Source organism: Brassica oleracea, chromosome C2, assembly GCF_000695525.1.
Source record: "Brassica oleracea var. oleracea cultivar TO1000 chromosome C2, BOL, whole genome shotgun sequence".
Taxonomy (NCBI): Eukaryota; Viridiplantae; Streptophyta; class Magnoliopsida; order Brassicales; family Brassicaceae; genus Brassica; species Brassica oleracea.
In genome coordinates, this window is record NC_027749.1 from 47,747,510 (window position 1) to 47,767,720 (window position 20,211).

Genomic DNA, 20,211 nt, shown 5'->3' on the forward strand with positions numbered 1-20,211 from the left:
AATATCAAGCCTACTGAACGGAGCTGCGAGAAGCTGTTTGGACTCTGGAGAACATCTCATTGGGAACAAGTCCGAGAGCTCAGAAGCAGAAGAAGTTGAGGGCACAAACATTCCACCAAGGAGATCGGTGTAGAACTCAACAGCATGGTTTTTGATATCCGGTAAAGAGTCGATGACGTTGTCGTCATTATCCATGAAGAAATCGATCTGATTTTGATCCCTCCTAGTCTTTATAGAACGGTGATAGAAACATGTGTTAGCGTCACCATCTGATGACCACTGGACACGAGATCTTTGTTTTAGAAATGAGTCCTCCGCCTTTGCTAGTAGCGACCATTTGCTGTGAGCTTCACGTTCCAACTCAGCTGTAGACAGAGAGGGAGCCAATAGAGTAGCTTGCTGGCAAAGAATCAGCGAATCAAAAGCTTCTTGCACTCTTTTTTCCAAGTTTGAATAGTTGGTCTTACTGAAAGACCTGATTATACTCTTTAATTCCTTCAGCTTCTTGGAGACACAGAGTTGGCGAGAGCCTTCAAAAGAAAGGTTGTTCCAGCAACCTTTGATAATCTCCAAAAATTCTGGATTGAGATTTAAATGAGAGAAAAACTTGAAAGGTCTTTTCTGCTTAGGCCTTTGTTGATCAAGAAACACACAGCACGGACTGTGATCCGAGATACCAAAATCACCAAAGACCCCAATGGAGTTAGGGAAAACCTGAGGCCAGATATCGTTAGACAAGATTCTGTCCAATTTCTTTAGAATGTGTCTGTTAGACCAAGTGAAAGCATTCCCAGACCAAGGGAGATCAAAAATATCAGACCGCTTCAAACATTCTGAAAAATCTCGCATTCCTCGGTGAGAAGAGTGGACATTCATACTAGAGTGCTCTGTAGGAGTAAGTATTTCGTTGAAATCACCCATAATGATCCAAGGCAAGGTAGAGACCAATGGGGAAGATGAAAACAATTCCACATCCGACCACAGCTCCCGACGCTCAATTCTACAGTTTGAGCCATACACAATGGAGATAATCATCTCTGAACTGACTCGAGGCAGCTTGACCCGACAACAGACCATTTGAAGCGATCTGAAAAGAATAGTGACCTGCACCGAAGGGTGCCACAAGAGCCAAATCTTACCAAGCTCTGAGAATTCATAATTGAAATCCGAAGACCAACCCGGAAGGGTACGATTTATTATAGACGAAGCGTTATTCGGCTGTACATGCGTCTCAACGAGACCACCAAAAATAGGATTATTTTTCCGAATCCATTTCCTAAAACCACGCCGCTTTACAGAATCATTAAAACCTCTTATATTCCAACAAAAAAGATCCATATAAGAAGGCAAAATTTAGAGGATTAAAGGGCCTCTAACCCTGGCATTAGCCTTAGCTTTCGATTTCTTGTAGAACCGTCTTGAAAAAACTTCAATGAACTTATCAGAATCATCAGCCGGGTTGTCTTCATCTCCGGATAATGACTCAGATTCAGAAGACCCCGAAACAGAAGAGAGCGGTGAGTAGGAAGACTCACCAAATCCCGTGAGGTCAACACAAATTTCTCCTTCCTCAAGATCATGATCAGTTACGACTGGAGAATCTGAGACATGTTTAGATGGAGAGGAAGTACCCAATATGGGAAGCAGAGCGAGAGCATGGGATGAAGAAGCTGAGACCAGTGTCCGATCCTGCACAGAGCCAAATGAGGGAGCTGTGACAGAGTTAGCATAAGAGGGAGCCCCCTTTAAAAGAGGCGGAGCTTGAGCAGGAGCAGTCGCAGCTGGACCAGCTGCAGGGGCATTAACAACATCTTTAGAACTAGGAGACCTGTCTCCTGAGTTCTCATTGTTAACTCGAACCACTCTATAGACCTGCGATGACTTTGACACAATGGGAAGCAAGCTTTTGATTGGAGCTTTGCCTTTGCTGATAAAACTTTTGCCTTTTCCTTTGTTACTGATGCCTTTACCGAGGTTACCGTTAGCATTCATTGATCTAGGACAGTGAGACTCTGAATGCTTAACTGAGTTACAGACAGAGCAAGTTGGAGGAGCCGATTTGCAGCGGGAGATAGTGTGTCCCACTTTCTTGCAATGAGAACAAATGGAGGGAAGCCAGGGACAAGAGACAGAGATCCTACGGATATCACCGCTTTCAAAACTAGCATTAACATAGTTCGGCAAGTGCTTGGTAGGGTCGATAACCGTATAGACCTTTGCGACTTCGATATTGGTGAGATTTTCCGTAGTCGGATGCAAACAAATAGGGTGACCAACAAGTCCTGCAATTTCTTTGAGGGCATCACGGTTAAAGAACTGTAACGGGACTCCCGAAAATTCAAGCCAGACCGGGACCATGGTCAGCGCTGGTTTCTCCTGCTGAAGACCCGGAGACCATTTGGCAACAAACATGGTTTGCCCATCAATTTGCCAAAGACTCTGGCTTAGGATGCAACGTCTAGCGAGAGGACATGGAACTCTGAAAAGAAAAGCATTGCCATCCATTTTAGATACAGATATGTCACGCTTCTGTCGACTCCAAATGCCATTGACAATCGCGTGAACTGCTGCGCGAGCAGGAGCGTCGTCATAAAATTGGCCAATGATAAAAGACTCCCACGCCTTTTTGTTTTTCTCAACGACCTCATTCGGGATGGTGACACAAGCCTCTCCAGATTCAAGGATGAAGGGAGTTTCGGTGGGCACAAGATTGGGAGAGGACCCTTTCCTAAAACCCTTCCATATCTCAGCTGCTTTGAGAGATCCAGGGGATGAGGCTGGAATCGGAGCTGTTGAAGACAAGCCCGTCTGATTTGCGATAGCTGGCACCGGCAAAGTGGCGTCAGGTACCAAGCCTGAAATTGCAGCTTGAGAAGCAGAGGGATCCTTTGGCGGGGAAACGTCACCGGTAGTTACCGAAACATCAGGTACAGGTACATGTATAACTATAGCTGGGGTTTCAAAGGTAGCACTTCCTGTCCCTCCAACATCAAATTGAGAGGCATAGGAGTTCAATGGAGGGGACACAGAAACAGATCTGACGGGAACATCAGGTACAGAACACTCCGTAGCTGGGGTTTCGCTGTTCAGAGAACCTGAAACATCTTCCTCAAGCTCATGAATAACCGGAAGAGACACTGGTTCGGAGGGAAGCAGAGGCGCGAAGGCTCCAACCGGTGAGGGAACCGGAGGCAGAACGTCAACGGCTGGAGAAAACCCAGGCGATGACTCTGAGAGAACATAGGAAGGAGTAGAGTCGGATCCAGATACATGACAAGGAGGAGAAGACGATTTGGGGGGCTTTCTCTTCTTTGCCATGGCGGCGGAGAAAGGCAAACGCCGAGATTGGCGAAGCCGGAGGTGGAAAGATAAGGAACGCACTTTGAATCGCCGTGGAGAGAGAGTAATCGCCTTGGAGAGAGAGTTCTCTTATACCATTTCGTGCAGCGTAAAACCACAAATCTTTCATTTATACTCCTTCAAGCAACATTACAGGCACGGAATTTCATTAGTGTTTCTTCACGACTTGATACTCACTGTAACAATTTGATAGTCGAGACCTGTTGTTGTGTCTTATTCACTTCAACTGTTATTAGGTTTCGCCACGTTAGGGTTCTGTAATGGAAGACAGTAAAAACGCTGGAAAGAACGTATCGGAAGAAACCTCCATATAGATGATATGGCTGCTTGGCACAGGTAATAGCATTGCTAATATATACTTGCATAAATGATTTTTACAAGTGTTTGATGTTTTTTTTTGGGCTAAAATACGAGTGTTGATGTTGTCGATATTAGCCCTGTTCTTTTTGTAGACGCGGCGGCAGCGTCCGGCATCTTAAAAAATACACTTGATCGTGAATGAATCCTTCATTTCACTGTCTATAGAATAAGACGCTAACAACATGGCCACTTAAAATTAACGGGGATTTGTGACGCTGTAAAATCCGGCGTCAGAAAAAATGGAGGATGCAGTGGTTATTTATAAAACGTAGCGACGCCAATTAAATGAGGATGGCGTTAAAAAACTGTTTCCTTTGTATTTTCTTTAACGCGGACGCTGCCGCTGCGTCTACGAAAAGAACATGGCTATTGTAAGTAGTAATAGTGAGTGGACAGAAGAAAGACATGAAACAAAGAAACCAAAACGTAAAGGTCAAGAAAAAGAAGGGCATGATCTTGAAATCGATCATCAGAGGGAAGAGAGACTGAAACAACAAATGGAAATCTCTATGAAGAAAATTGAGAGCTCGGAGTTTTACAAATCATTCTTAAAACAGCTCAAGTCTCCTGAGTTGTCAGGACACATTCACATCATGTCAGGCTCTGAAACACAGCTGCAGATGGTGATTTACGGTATAGGCAGCATTGAGTCTCGTGAAAAACCAAGGTTTCAAATGAGCATTGCAATCTTGATGAAGAGAGAGTTTGATTGGGTTGGCAACAACATTGAAGTATTTGATCCACTCCTCTCCGGAACAGAATCTCGTGTCATAACATTTCTTGGATGCACGGTTCTGTCTGTAAACGAGGAAGCTCGCAGGGAAGTTTTAAAGCCAACTCTTTTCTTTATGCCAATTGTCCGACCAATCTGTACAACAACCTACTGAAAGCAAACTGGAGAATGGATCGGTTGTCCAAAATTGCAATGTTAGGGAACAGCTTTCAGAAGTACAAAGAGAGAGTGTTAGTCGCCAAACGAATTAAAGCTGCACAAAGAATAGCGACCGAGTTTGCTATTGAGCGTGTATGATACCACTCAAGAGTAAATTACTCTTCCGTGAATTATTCTCTCAAATAAAAGGTTCAGTTGCAGTACTTAGGGATCGAATCCACAAGGAGTTAGAGAACCTATTAAATCTAGTCAAAGTATTAATTCTAAGTGTTTGTTGTTTATGGTTTAAAAGTAAATAACAATCCTAATTGAGCAAGTCTATTGCTCGACTAACAAGATGATTGGGGGTGTAACTTATTGAAAGATATTAGATGCAGGGTTTCCATTCAGGTGTTGGAGATTATAATCCTATAGATGCCTAACAGTTGCATGCATGATATATTAAAGCTCAACTCCTTAATCACAGTGATCAGCGATGACAATGTTTCACTGGTTAACTAACTAGATCTTGGATCTCAACTGTCGTCTTTTGATCACAAGAAAGTGTCGATCGATGATCCTATAGGGATATCGATCGATACACCTTTCGCAATATCGTTCGATTGTCAGAAGACAATATCGATCGATGCTTCTAGCTAAGCCCTAGGCGCAGGTTGATAATGCTCACTAGTCTCCTAGATCAGCGGTTAGCATCTCTCTAGCAGTCCTAGCATGACATATTAGATTCAGGACAGGATGGTCAAGGATGCTTGACTCATGCTAATTCCTAGGTTCATGATCTCGCATCTCGACATCGATCGATGGTACAGGATGTGCATCGATCGATCATAATCTTCAATCGTCGAGGCATCTCTTGTATATCAATCGATGGCACTGTTTGTGCATCGAACGATTGCTTCAGATTTTGAGGGTCTTAGGCGATTTTTGTAAAAATTTTATTGAAAAAAAATTTAAGAAAATTTGGGGATTTTTTTAAAAAAAATTGGTGGCCTACGTATATTTAATTTTTTTCAAAAAATTTGGGGATCCTAGACGAATGTTTCATCCGGCTTTACCCATGACCGGTCCTGCATGTGTGTGACAGAAAGTGTTACATAGTAGTCGGCGTTGTGCTGAATCACGCGCAAAACATTATCCACACCTGGCTTGGACATCGTTAGGAAAATGAACAAATCATAGCCGGGAACAAATCATAGCCAACCAATAGAAAGTTGTCATTTTAGATCTAGTATCTTTTAATTAAGGAAACATAATAACTTGCCAAATTATATTAAGCTTTAAAAAAAAAAAAAAAATAAATAAAAATAACAATAGTTCTAAAAAAATATTATTTAAAAAAAATATTTATTTTTAAGATTTAGAGTTTAGTGTTTAAGATTTATAATTTAGAATTTATCCAAATGTTTAGTGTTTTTCCAAGGGTTTAGGGTTTAGGGTTTAGGGTTTACCCAAGGGTTTAGAGTTTACCCAAGGGTTTAAGGTTTTCCCAAGGGTTTAGGGTTTAGGATTAGATTTTAGGGTTTAGTGTTTTGTTGACAACATGTTTAGTGTTTTTCCAAGGGTTTAGGGGTTTACCCAAGGATTTAGGGTTTATCCAAAGATTTAGGGTTTAGGATTTGAGTTTAGGGTTTAGTATTAGATTTTAGGGTTTAGTGTTTTGTTGACAACATTTTTCTTTTTTGAATTCGTTTTTTATATATTATTTTTATTTATTTTTAAATTTTATTTTGAAAAAATAATATAATTTGCAAGTTATTTGGTTTTCTTAATTAAAAGATAATAGATTTAAAATAACAATTTTATATTGGTTGATGAACCTTGAACCCCTAGGGGGTGAATCTAAGAATAACTCTAAATTTAAAGGGTCATTAACATTTCCAACCAAACGTTTTATATGTTATAAACCAAATTAGATAAAATGCAATTATGAAAAAAAAACTAGAATTCTTATATTGTTCAACAAAAGAAATCTATTACTAGTATCAATGAATGCACATATCATGTGATGTCCAACAAAACTTCAATTATTGTAGTCGCGTCTAGTTCAGTTAAGAAAAAAATATTTATTAAATAATAAATAAATCATTAATTTTCGTTTGGAAGTAAAAATCAAACATCATGAAAAATATGAATAGTTAGATCTAATAACTGTAAATGACTAATTTCAGATCTAATATAGGTAGTTCTATTTTCGATGATAGTGTAAGATAAGAAAATCATATTCTTTTGTTTTGCTAAGAAAAATATATAACATTATCGTTAGCTGTTTAGGCAAGATAGTAAATTATATTAAATTTTAATGTTATTAATATATTTAACATTTTGGCCTTTTGGTTTGGTTAAGTTTTAAATAGAATCAAACCAAACATTTTGGGTTGCTAAAAAATAACCAAATAGTTGGGACAATTTGGTTTTGATTTGGTTTGAAATTTGCCTCTTTTTTTTTTCTTTTTTGCCAAACTCAAAACATTATAGTATTAAATGAAGCAAAGCGATGCTTAAGGTTTAGTCACCCGCTCAAAAATAGTTGTAATGAAGACAAGTCTGGCTATTAAAACAAATTATAGGCCCAAACGTTTTGTGTATATATATGAATGTAGCTAGGGTTTCCGACTTGCTCAGTTTGTTTAGGAGGCAGGGTTAATCATGGGAAAGACTCGGGGCATGGGAACAGGGCGTTGTAGACCCATAGGGTTACCACGTCCTCGCCGTTCTCTATTCCGACCTCTCTCAGTCGGAGAAAGATGCTTACAACGAAAGAGGTGTCCGTTAATTTTTGATACTTATTAATTAATTAATTAATTAGCAGTATACATATAGATCTATATGAATGGTGATGGTTCTTGTTGCCGCCCAGATTGGCCGCGCTGCGTCGCACGAAGAATACACTAGGCTCTCAAGTCTCGTTGCCTATCAAATCAGATAAGAGTCTGAAGAGAACTGATCAGACCACTCTTGTCTCCGGAACTGATATTCAGGTTATATAATCTACTTATTTTTGTTTTTGTTTTTGTTTGGTCGGGAAATTTATTAGTTTGATTATTAATCACGACAACTTATATAACAGGGAAAGTTGTCGTCTGATGTTGTTGATAGCACCTCGAAGCCTCAGACGTCATCATCAAGGTTGTGCTATATAATTAAGCAGTAGCTAGGTGGTATTTGTTGTTAACATTATGTATGGTTGTTGTTGCTAATCTTATACAGTTTGGTCGGGATGAAGAAAACACTAGGTTCTCAAGCCTCGTTGCTACGTTGTTCTGCCTGTATGCAAATAATCCACTCTGATAAGAGTCTAAAGGGATCTTCTGATCAGGATCAGACCACTCTTGTCTCCCTAATTGATATTCAGGTTATATAATCTACATCTTTTTATTTTGGTTGAGAAGTATTCATTAATTAATTTGATTATTAATTACAGCACCATTTATATATGACAGGAAAAGTTGTCGTCTGATATCGTTAGTAGCACCTCCAAGCCTCATCAAGGTGTCGTCTATTTGTTTTGATTATCAATAATGTGTGTGTGTACACGTGGTTGTTGTCGCTCACATTATGTTTTTTTTCTTGCACTACTACGCATAGGTAAGCGTCTCCGATCAAATTCAAAGATGCACAAGCCCAAAGCTCTTCTAAAGAAGAAGAAGAAGAAGAAGAGCTCACGCAAAGCTGTACCCGCCACCTAAGTTACCACCACTCTCTTTTTTATTTTGTTACTTTTTATGCTTGATCAGGACTTTAAAAAAAAAGAACCTTTTATTTAAGTTATATGTTTGATTTTGTGAAATCCTTGTCATGATAATGTGCCAGTTGTCTTTTTATCCTTTGTATACTAGCTGATTTGGTCATTTCACTGATCCGCGGCGTTACAAAAAGAACATAAACAGCCGAGAGTGCAACTTGAGCAAAAGGATGAATATCATCACTCCCATTGATAAACTTAATTCAGTGATTGATATGTTGCGTATAGTCGTCCATAATGATGGAAGATTCGTCTGAATCTCACTTATATTCATATTTTTATCAGAGAAGAGAAATGTACAAGTGTTTTGATAGACTAATATGCCTCCTATTTCCCGACAACTTCTGTTAAGGAACAAGTGACTAGAGTCTTAGGATTATCTCTATCTAAATAATTTACAAAGTCGTATGCAGAACGGCATCAAATTATCATTTCAGTTTTACATAGTTTCTACATTTCTATCAAACACCCAATGATGACCTAGCTAGTATGAATGAAGAAGAAGCTGGCATGGCACTTATGAATGTGGGAAAAAAAGGGGGGAATCTCCGCCCTTCAATGATGCGACCTCGAACCAAACCTTCAAATCCCCAATTTCGCGGCATAGAAGCCACAATTGCACGAATGTTTTGTGCAACCTCTGAGGGCAAGACGAAAGGCGCATCGTCACACCCGAGATTGACATCTTGTAGCGTTCTTCGGATATTGTCCGCCGTTGATAACACACTGATGAAGAGATACCAAATGAAAGAGAGATTTGGAAAATAGATGATGAAAGTGCTAGTAAAGTTTCCATATTTTCGATTGATATTTATAGGACCTTTTCCAACTTGGAAATGATCCCACTTCATCACGATTTTCGTCAGAGATCGTGGGGATACATGGCATCGTGGTCAGTATCAACAAATTAACCGACCCTCTGATTGAGAAATCACCTTCAACCACCCAGACGGTGGCGAGAAACTTCAGGGAAAGTAACCGTTTCAGAATCGGTTTTTTTGTCGCCATCCAAATGTTACCAAACCCTAGTTATCCTTGGTAAATTTTTTAAACATTGTAGTATTAAATGAAGAAAAGCGATGCTTAGGCCATGATTATAGTTTTTTAAAAAAAAAAAAAAAATTAAAAAGCAAACCAATCGCGGGCCGCCACGTGTCAGTGGGGCCCACGAACAGTGTAAGAAACTCACTAAGATCGGCTCTTAATTAGTAGTTTTTGTAACCGATCCTTAAAAGTTTTGCGGGGCCCACGTACTAAGAAACCCACTAAGGATCTTGGATAATCATGTTTTAAGGTTTAGTCACCCGCTCAAAAATAGTTGTAATGAAGACAAGTCTGGGTATTAAAACAAATTATAGGCCCAAACGTATGGGCTAGACTTGGAATTAAAGAATATAAACCTGGGAATAGGCCCAACGTTTTGTGTGTATATATGAATGTAGCTAGGGATTCCGACTTGCCAGTTTGTTTAGGAGGCAGAGTTAGTCATGGGAAAGACTCGGGGCATGGGACCAGGGCGTTCTTCACGCATGAGGAGACCACCTTACCGTTCTCTATTCCGACCTCTCTCAGTCAGAGAAGAACGAAAGAGGTGTCCGTTTATTTTTGATACTTACTCTCTCTGTTTCGTAATAATTGATGTTTTGTAATAGTGCACAAATATTAAAAAAATTATATTTTTCTAGAAAAATATTTTAAAGATATAATTTTAAAATCAGTTAACCAATTATAAAAAAGAGTAAAATCTAATTGGTTGAACAGTTTCCAATAAAGTTAAAGTTAACCTTAAAATTTCAAAACTTGATTAAAATTTCAAAACTTCATTTCTATATTGAAACCGGAGGGAGTGTTAATTAATTAATTAGCAGTATATATATATAGATCTATATGAATGGTGGTTGTTCTTGTTGCCGCCCAGATTGGCCGCACTGAGTCGCATGAAGAATACACTAGGCTCTCAAGTCTCGTTGCCTATCAAATCAGATAAGAGTCTGAAGAGAACTGATCAGACCACTCTTGTCTCCGGAACTGATATTCAGGTTCTATAATCTACTTATTTTTGTTTTTGTTTGGTCGGGAAATTTATTAGTTTGATTATTAATCACGACAACTTATATAACAGGGAAAGTTGTCGTCTGATGTTGTTGATAGCACCTCGAAGCCTCAGACGTCATCATCAAGGTTGTGCTATATAATTAAGCAGTAGCTAGGTGGTATTTGTTGTTAACATTATGTATGGTTGTTGTTGCTAATCTTATACAGTTTGGTCGGGATGAAGAAAACACTAGGTTCTCAAGCCTCGTTGCTACGTTGTTCTGCCTGTATGCAAATAATCCACTCTGATAAGAGTCTAAAGGGATCTTCTGATCAGGATCAGACCACTCTTGTCTCCCTAATTGATATTCAGGTTATATAATCTACATCTCTCTTTTTTTAATATTTTGGTTGAGAAATTCATTACTTTGATTATTAACTACAGCACCATTTATGTATGACAGGAAAAGTTGTCGTCTGATATCGTTAGTAGCACCTCCAAGACTCATCAAGGTGTGTATTTGTTTTGATTATCAATAATGTGTGTGTGTACACGTGGTTGTTGTCGCTCACATTATGTTTTTTTTCTTGCACTACTACGCATAGGTAAGCGTCTCCGATCAAATTCAAAGATGCACAAGCCCAAAGCTCTTCTAAAGAAGAAGAAGAAGAAGAGCTCACGCAAAGCTGTTTCCGCCACCTAAATTACCACCACTCTTTTTTATTTTGTTACTTTTTATGCTTGATCAGGACTTTAAAAAAAAAGAACCTTTTATTTAAGTTATATGTTTGATTTTGTGAAATCCTTGTCATGATAATGTGCCAGTTGTCTTTTTATCCTTGTATACTAACTGATTTGGTCATTTCACTGATCCGCGGCGTTACAAAAAAAACATAAACAAAACATAAGTTGTGTTAGATGCCCACAACTTCTGTCGACGTTCTTAGATGTAATTATGTAAGTTAACAAGAAAAATATGTTGCTGGTGATCAAGAAACAGCCGAGAGTGCAACTTGAGCAAAGGGATGAATATCATCACTCCCATTGATCAACTTAATTCAGTGATTGATTCGTCTGAGTCTCACTTAGATTCATATTTTTATCAGAGAAGAGAAATGTACAAGTGTTTTGATAGACTAATATGCCTCCTATTTCCCGACAACTTCTGTTAAGGAACAAGTGACTAGAGTCTTAGGATTATCTCTATCTAAATAATTTACAGTCGTATGCAGGACGGCATCGTTTTAGTGTAAACTTTTCAGTATTTAAAAGTATTCAGTGAAACTAAATTCACTATGAAATTAATCATCAAATTATCATTTCAGTTTTCCATAGTTTCTACATTTCTATCAAGCACCGAATGATGACTTGGCTAGTATGAATGAAGAAGAAGCTGGCATGGCACTATATAAATGTGGGAAAAAAACGGGGGAGTCGTCTGTCTTCTTCATTGGAACTTGTCAGCTTCTTCAGCCATCCCGTGATTAAGTTAATGGCGGAATCGCACAATTGGAACATGAAAGATGGATTCGGCGTTTCATCATCAGTGTTAAGGTATCGATCTAGGTTCTTGTTCTTGTATAGTTCTTCTATACTACGGCTTGTGTTAATCAGTTCGAATAGATCTATAATGATGAGGAAGACGATGATCCGTGTAACTGAATGTGGAATCCTCTTTGTAACAAACTGATGACCCAGTTGGCTACAGCCCCGTCTTCTTGTTTCCATCATTAAACTCGTAAGCCCAATAATCGGCCCAGACCTAAACGACATAACTTCACAAATCTCCACCTTCTCGATTAGGTCTTTTCAAACCAAACCTTTCCGCCGAACACTGTTCATCTCTTCCAACTACAGACCATGTCGAAATCTCCTCAAAGAAGCCACATTGGCTCAAACAGCCACTGCGAACAACAAGCCCTTTCTAGCTCCACCTTCTCCGGTACGAAGCCCTGGCCCACTCTTGTTTGTTCCTGATCGAGAACCATCTCCTACTCTCACTCAGTCACTCTTCCAGCTGATTTCAAAATCCCAGACAAAATCCTAGTACCTCCTAGAGTAGAACCAGACAAACAGACGACTCTGACCCTTTCTAAACTAGCTGAAACCCCAAAGACAAACCAATCTCGAATACTGTAAGTAATTCACTTTCTTCGAAATCTAATTTATTTCCCAAATATAACATATATCTTACTCGCTCGCTTCTTCAAAGACAACGAGCACCTGAACCTCTTTGGAGAAATTCCAGTAACCCCATCGTAAGTAACTAAACTCTTCCATCTGCTAGTTAATCTTATTGTTTTTTTCTCAGAATCAAACCACTAACACGTTCGCTCTCTGACTTTCATGTACTCCTTCTGATGAGACGGCCAAACAACAGAACCATCGAGGAGTACCTCAATACGCGTTCAGGTAATGACCCCTAGCGTTGCGAGATGCTTCTCGAACATGTTACCAGGTAAACTCTTAGTTAGTAAGTCTGTAAGATTTAGTACTTATGGATCTTTAGGACTTTAACCATGCCAAAATCGATGATATCTCGAATGAAATTAATTTTGTTGGCAATATGTTTAGTCATTTCATGATGAACAGAGTTCTTAGTTAGGCAAATAGCATTCTATAAATTACAATGCAGCTTAAAATACTCTGAATCAAAACCCAATTCACTGCAGAACTCTGTCAACCATAACCCTTCCTTTGTGGGGTCTGACAAAGCCATGTACTCAGCCTCTGTTGTAGACAATGTTACAACATGCTGCAGTGATGATCACCAGCTAACAATATTACCTCCCACTTAAAAAACATAGCCGGTCACTGATCTTCGCTTGTCAAGATCAGTTGAATAACCCGAGTCACTGAAATTTTCAATATCAAAGTGTTATGACTTTAAGAAGGTCAAGCAAACATCCTTAGCTCCTTGTGGATATTTTAGTATTCACTTCACATCTTCCCAGTGCTCTCTGCTAGGCTTCGACATGAACCTGCTGACCAAGCCAACATCGAAGGAAAAATCTGGCCTCGAACCAACCATCACATACATCAGACTTACAACGGCGCCAGCGTATGGAACTATATCCATAACTTTTAACTCCACTAGCCACTCCTTGTCTGTAAAACTCTTGAGCTTGAACAGCGTATTTGTAGGAGTTATGACTGGCTTGCAAAACTCCATCCCAATAACTTGTTCAACAGCCAGAGTGGCATATAAGCTATAGATGTATTACAACAGAAATTTACATGTTAGAAAAATCTTTGCAACTGGTAGAGAAAAAAGAAAGCTTTTCAAGAAACAATGGAATAGTATATGATTCAAAACAAGGCGTCGAAGAGAATATACATTTATATACATAGATAATTTAGAATGAGGCCGAACTTAGAGAGATAGGTCTCGTCATCTTGGATGAATTTAGCCTCATTTTATAAAGTGACCAAGAACAAAAGTGTAACCAACACGAGAACACGTTCAACCCTAGTTCTAGGCGTTGAACACAACAATTTTAATAAAAAGTTTTTTTTTTTTATGTTTAGAAAACTTCTTAAAAACTAAACACAAGCTATTATTCTTTCTTTCTTTCTTATGAGATCATCTTACATTTAGATCTCCTTATATAGGTAATATGGATCCATAACTTAACCTATTACATAATGAATTAGGTCTTTCCTTTTTTTCTAATTCTAATAGCTTTAGTTATCCTAATTACTTTTAAGAATAACTTATTTTTCTTTATTACTTCCTTTTTAGTGATGTTGAAGCTTATCTCCAACATTCTCCCACTTAAGTTTCTTCCATTGCTGAGGTCTTGAACTCGAATCAGCTCCCTCATCTCTTTGAACTTGATTCTTGCTAACGCCTTGGTCAAGATGTCTGCGCCTTGCTCACTTCCTGCAATGTGTTCAACGACGATCTGTTCCTTCTTAACACATTCCTGAATAAAATGATATCGTTTGTGGATGTGTTTGCTTCGACGGTGGAACACTGGATTCTTAGTGAGTGCAATGGCAGATTTGTTGTCAACATATAATGTTGTCTTCACGCACTTCCTTCCCATGATTTCACTCAACAATTTTTGAAGCCATATCGCTTGTTTTGCAGCTTCCGTTGCAGCCATGAATTCAGCTTCACAGGATGACAAAGCCATTGTTTCTTGCTTCTGAGAAAACCATATAACTGGCGTTGTATCATAGCAAAACAGATGTCCTGTCGTGCTCTTTCCATCGTCCTGATCCGTGTTGTGACTGTTGTTGCTGTACCCAATGAATCTTTGAGGTCCTCCATGCTTAAACACCAAACCATATCCGACTGTGCCTCACAAATACCTTAGCACCTGCTTCAATGCATTGCCATGTGTCTCACGTGGAGAATGCATGTACCTACTTAACATTCCAACCGAGAATGATAAGTTTGGTCTCGTGTGCAAGAGGTATCTCAGGCATCCAATCCTTCGCCTGTAGAGAATTGCATCAATCTCGGCTTCTTCAAGTGCTTTAGACAGCTTCATAACAAATTCCATGGATATGTGAGTTGGATTGCAAGTGTCCATCTCTGCTTCCATTAATATCCTTTGCGCATGCTTCTTGCTTGATCTCAATTCCTTTTGAGCTCTGCTTCACTTCAATGCTAAGATAATATGTGAGTCTTCCAAGATCAGACATCTCAAACTGTCGAGACATAGATTCCTTGAACTCCATGATCGTTTTCAGAGAGTTTCCAGTGACAAAAAGTCATCCACATAGATGGCAAGTATCAATATTTTGCTTCCTTCTTCCTTTCGGTATACTGTATTTTCTTTGGAGCACTTTTGAAACTTTAAACCTTTCAATACTTGATCAAGCTTCGTGTTTCAGGCTCATTGAGCTTGCCTTAGTCCGTATAAAGCCTTTCGAAGTTTGAAAACCTTATGTTCTTCTCCTCTCTTTTCAAATCCTTCATGCTGAGATACGTACACATCTTCTGACAATTCTCCATGTAAGAACGATGTCTTCATGTCCAAGTGATGGATCTCCCATCCGTTTACAGCAGCTAAACCGAATAGCAATCTGATCATCTCTGTAATACCCCGCCTTTGTTCGGGGGTGTTACAGTCTCTATACGAGCAACTTGTGCAAACACATCTTCAAAATCGATTCCATGTTCTTGAACATATTCTTTAGCCATGAGTCTTGATTTATACTTGTTGATTGAGCCATCTGCATTCCTTTTGATCTTAAAGATCCACTTGAGGCCAATAAATTTGACTCCGACTGGTTTGTCTACTAGCACCCACGTCTCATTCTCCTCGATAGAATCAATCTCGTATGTGCAAGCTTTTCTCCATTGAACAAGTTTGCTGGCTTCTTGAAAATTAATTGGTTTGTCATTGAGTGCAAGGAGTAGAAACTCGCACTCTATGTCGGCAAGTAATATGTAGTCTTCAAGATAGCTAGGACGAGTTGATTGACGTGTTGAGCATCTAGGTTGTTGAGGATCGACTTGTTCAACGTCTGGATTGACTTGAACATGTTCTGGTTGCTGGTCTTCAGTCTCTTCAGCAGCAGGTTCTTCCTGTTGAGTTCCAACCACGAATGGACCATGTCCGTCGTCCATTATAGCAACCCATGACATCCGAAACATACTAGGTTCACTCTGCTCTTCCTTGTTAGCTCCCTTCCAATTATAACACTCCTTCTCATTAAAGATCACATCTCGACTTACAACTATTCTTCTAGAGCTCGGATTGTAGAGTCGGTAAGCTTTAGATCTAGGTTCAATGCCAAGATGAACCAATGCTTGTGATCTATCATCCAGTTTCTTGAGTTGTCCAGAGTTGACCTTGGCGTGTGCAAGACACCCAAACACCCTGATATGCGCTATGCTCGGTTTCTTTACTCTCAAGCATTCGTATGGAGTTTGATTCTTCAAAGCTCTTGTGGGAACTCGGTTAATCAGATATGTGGCATGATGAACTGCTTCTTCCCATAAGTAATTAGGAACACTCATAGCCTTTAGAATGCTCCTTGTCATCTCCATAAGTGTGTGATTTCTCCTCTCGGCCATTCCGTTTTGTTGTAGGGTATATGAAGCTGTGAGATGACGACTTATACCACTGTTGTTGCAGAATTCTTGAAACTCTTTTGATGTAAACTCACCACCTCTATCCGTACGTAGTGTTACAATCTCTTTGCTGACTTCCATCTCAACCAGTTTCTTGAATTCTTTTAACTTTTCAAACGCATTTCTCTTCTCCTTTAGTAAGATCTACCACATATACCTTGTGCAATCATCAATTATCACAAAGATATACATGTTCTGTGAAAGTGTAGATGGTGAGATATGACCACACAAGTCTGCGTGTAGGAGTTCTAATACATGTGATGATCTGTACGCAGTAGCCTTTGGAAAAGCTTGTCGCGCTTGCTTCCCAACCAAGCAAGAGTTGCGTAGTTGTTTGTCATCTTGAATTTCCGGCAACCCGTGTACCATCTCTTGTGTCGCCATGGAACCTATAGTTTTGAAACTAATATGTCTGAGCCTAGCATGCCATCTCCAAGTATCTTCTTCCATTTTCGTGTGCAAACAGGCTGGTCTACCAACTTCAAGTCTCAACTTGTACAGCCGGTTAGGCGACCTTAACACTTTCACCAGTAGTCTTCCATCAGGGTCTTTCAGTGTTAGGTAGTTATCCCTCATCCTAACATCACACCCTTGTTCAGTAGCTTGTCCCAAGCTTAATATATTGCTCCTTAAGTATGGAATGTAGTATATATTGGTCAGAAGTCTATGTTCCCCTATTTTTTCTTCAAACAGTATCGACCCTTTGCCATTGATGTCGACACATGAACCGTCTCCGAACTTCACCTTTCCTTTGATGTTTTCGTTAAGTTCAGAGAAGTATGATCTCTCGTCCTACATATGGTTACTAGCTCTGTTATCCAAGTACCACATTCCATCTTCTTGTTTGTTTTGTACCAGTGTCTTCGGTATGACCTTCTCCTCGTTGAGAAACACGATCTCGTGCATATACAAAGCGACATCAGCCTCCTCTGTGTCTGCTTTGTTTAGCTCATGGTCGTCTTGTTCCTTCTCTGGACAAATAGAGGTGAAGTCGCCTTTCTTCTTGCAACTGTAACACATAATTTGAGAGTAGTCCTTCTTTCCTTTGCCTCTCTCTTGTGTGTTGCTTCTTCCACACCCTCTTCCTTTGTTTCCTCGACCACGATTCTAACCTCTACCTCTTCCTCTTGAGTTGTATGATTGATTGGAATCCGTGCACAGAAGGTTCCCTGGTGGCTCTTACATATCTTCTTCCTGAATCCGTTCTTCATATGCTTTTAGTCTCCCAACAATGTCTTTGAAACTTGTTTGCTCAGATCGAGAACTTGTTCAAGTGAGGCTATGATCTGAATATACTTGCTTCACGGCAAACTATTCAGGAACTTCTTCAGTAGCTTAGGTTCTTCTATTGTTTGACCTAAAGCTACGGATTTTGAGGCCAATTCGGATATCTTGCCCGTAAAGATATCTATTGAGTTTGTATCTTTCATCCTTAGATGTTCATACTCATTCATCAAGGTCTGAAGTCGCGCTTCCTTCACACGTTCAGCACCAATGTTTCTTGATTTGACGGCTTCCCAGATCTTTTTAGGGGAGTCGACTTCACTAACTTGCAATATTGGTTTTTCTAGAATCGATTGGAATAGGAGAGCAGTAGTGATATCCTTCATATCTTCATCGCCTGTTCCTGGTTCAATTGATTCTCAAACCTTGTGTACTCGTAGTAACACCTTCATTCTCATCACCCATACCGTGTAGTTCGTTGAAGATAACATCGGGTAGACCACCGTGGAAGGCACGACTTCTCTTGTCTTCGATGTTGATTTTGAATCACTCATTCCTTCGGTGAAACTTTTTCAGTGAATCAAACCTTGAGCTCTGATACCAAATAAAGTGACCAAGAACAAAAGTGTAACCAACACGAGAACACGTTCAACCCTAGTTCTAGGCATTGAACACAACTAAACACACGCTATTATTCTTTCTTTCTTTCTTATGAGATCATCTTAAATTCAGATCTCCTTGTATAGGTAATAATGATCCTTAACTTATCGTATTAAATAATGAATTAGGTATTTCTTTTTTTCTAATTCTAATAGCTTTAGTTATCTTAATTACACTTAAGGATAATTTTCTTTTCTTCATAAACTTACTCATGTATTAAGGTAAGTTATTTATGTAGTGACAATATTAACAAAATATTTGTATTAAGTTATTATGAACAAAACAAATCTAATCCATGAGGCTAATACTTTCGGCCTCATGAACTCAAAACAAAAAAAAAACAACGACCAATCCCGAAGATGAATCATGGTTCTTTAACAAGAAGTTTATACAAATAACAAAAAAAATCTTGATTATTCAACAAGTAATAGCATTAAGGAAACCATAGAATCATGGTTTTCAACAAAGTTTTAAGCAAATCACAAAAGTAGGTGATGACACAACATATGTTACAAATGAAATTTTGCTTTTGCATCGTTGAAACCTAATATGGAGCTAATCAATTGTCCTTCCAATGCATACTTTAAAGATTGATGATTCTATTGTTGTAAACCTTTGTAAAGAACACACAGATTATAAGAATGTATCTCTTCTTATTAGCTTAAGAAAACTAGCTCAAAAACTTAAGCTCTCACAATCACAATATTCCTCACACCTCTCATCTCTCTCTCGACATCTTTATATATAGATGTTTACAATCCTTTTCCTATAAGTAACATCATATCTAGATATATCACAATCTCTTTATCTTTATCTCTTTATAATCTCAACACAAATAGGATTAGGATTGCCTTTTCTCTCAATGTTCTTTCAAGCTTATCCCAACAGTCTCCTCTCTAAGCTTGAAATGTCCTTCCTTCACTTCATTAACTCCAATGAGTTCTCTCATCTCTCTGAACTTGATTCTCGCAAGAGCCTTCGTTAGTATATCCGCCTTTTGCTCAGTGCCAGGAACGTGTTCAACTTCGATCAAACCTTTCTCTACACACTCTCTAATGAAATGATACCGTGTGTGGATATGCTTGCTTCGACCGTGAAACACCGGGTTTCTAGTGAGAGCGATAGCTGACTGATTGTCGATCTTAATCACCACTCTTTCACTCGACATGCTCATGATCTCCGCGAGTAAGTCTTGGAGCCATATTGCTTGACGCGATGCTTCAGTCCTGTTTTTGAGAGCACCAAGTGATGGGGCTTTTACCAAGGTAGAAGATGTGTCCCGTTGTGCTCCTTCCATCATCTGGGTCTACATTGTAACTACTGTCACTGTAGCCCACTATCTTTCTTGTGTGAGAAGCCGACCGCTCGAACGTTAAACCATACGAGGCTGTTCCTTTCAAGTATCTAAGACATTGCTTCAACGCCACGACATGCGACTCCCTAGGGCTTTGTATAAACCTGCTTAGAACTCCAACACAGTATGCTAGATCAGGTCTGGTGTGAAGTAAATATCGAAAACAACCTACTGTCTTCCTGAATAACGTTGCTTCAATCTCCCTCTCTTGCTCTGACTTTGCCAATCTAATGCCAGCATCCATCGGTATCAACACTGGATTACAATCCTTCATACCCGTTTCCTCTAAGATCTTCAAGGCGTACCGATGTTGGTTCAGGGTTATCCCCTTGTCATGTTGACATACTTCAATCCCAAGGTAATAGGATAGCTTACCTAAATCACTCATCTCAAATTTTCTCCCCATCTCTAGTTTGAACTCGTTTACAGCTTTCATGTTTGTTCCTGTAACGAACAAATCATCTACGTAGACTGCAATGACAAGTAGACTATT

At 39.2% G+C, this 20,211-nt stretch overlaps 1 protein-coding gene, 1 long non-coding RNA gene and 1 pseudogene across 4 annotated transcripts in view; all 3 read left to right on the top strand.

Moving 5' to 3' along the window:
• Positions 1 to 4,082: 4,082 nt before the first annotated feature.
• On the top strand, positions 4,083 to 4,750 carry LOC106324450 (annotated as a pseudogene).
• A 2,499-nt stretch (positions 4,751 to 7,249) lies between these two features.
• LOC106321293 overlaps positions 7,250 to 20,211 on the top strand; it is a 44,473-nt gene continuing 31,511 nt past the window's right edge. For 2 of the 3 annotated variants that reach the window (XM_013759601.1, XM_013759593.1), the window contains exons 1-5: positions 7,250 to 7,374; positions 7,470 to 7,590; positions 7,680 to 7,738; positions 7,820 to 7,964; positions 10,726 to 10,761. In XM_013759601.1, coding sequence (XP_013615055.1) covers positions 7,259 to 7,374; positions 7,470 to 7,590; positions 7,680 to 7,738; positions 7,820 to 7,964; positions 10,726 to 10,761 — 477 coding nt within the window. In that variant the 5' untranslated portion in view covers positions 7,250 to 7,258. Of the gene's footprint in view, positions 7,375 to 7,469; positions 7,591 to 7,679; positions 7,739 to 7,819; positions 7,965 to 9,822; positions 9,946 to 10,272; positions 10,394 to 10,476; positions 10,536 to 10,616; positions 10,762 to 20,211 lie in introns of those variants that run through there. The other variant, XM_013759597.1, reaches the window with a different exon arrangement.
• The window catches only part of LOC106321314, an 11,233-nt gene continuing 3,223 nt past the window's right edge, over positions 12,202 to 20,211 (top strand). Inside the window, exons 1-3 of the long non-coding RNA XR_001266042.1 lie at positions 12,202 to 12,524; positions 12,602 to 12,647; positions 12,770 to 12,847. This is a non-coding gene — a long non-coding RNA (uncharacterized LOC106321314). The remainder of the gene's footprint in view (positions 12,525 to 12,601; positions 12,648 to 12,769; positions 12,848 to 20,211) is intronic.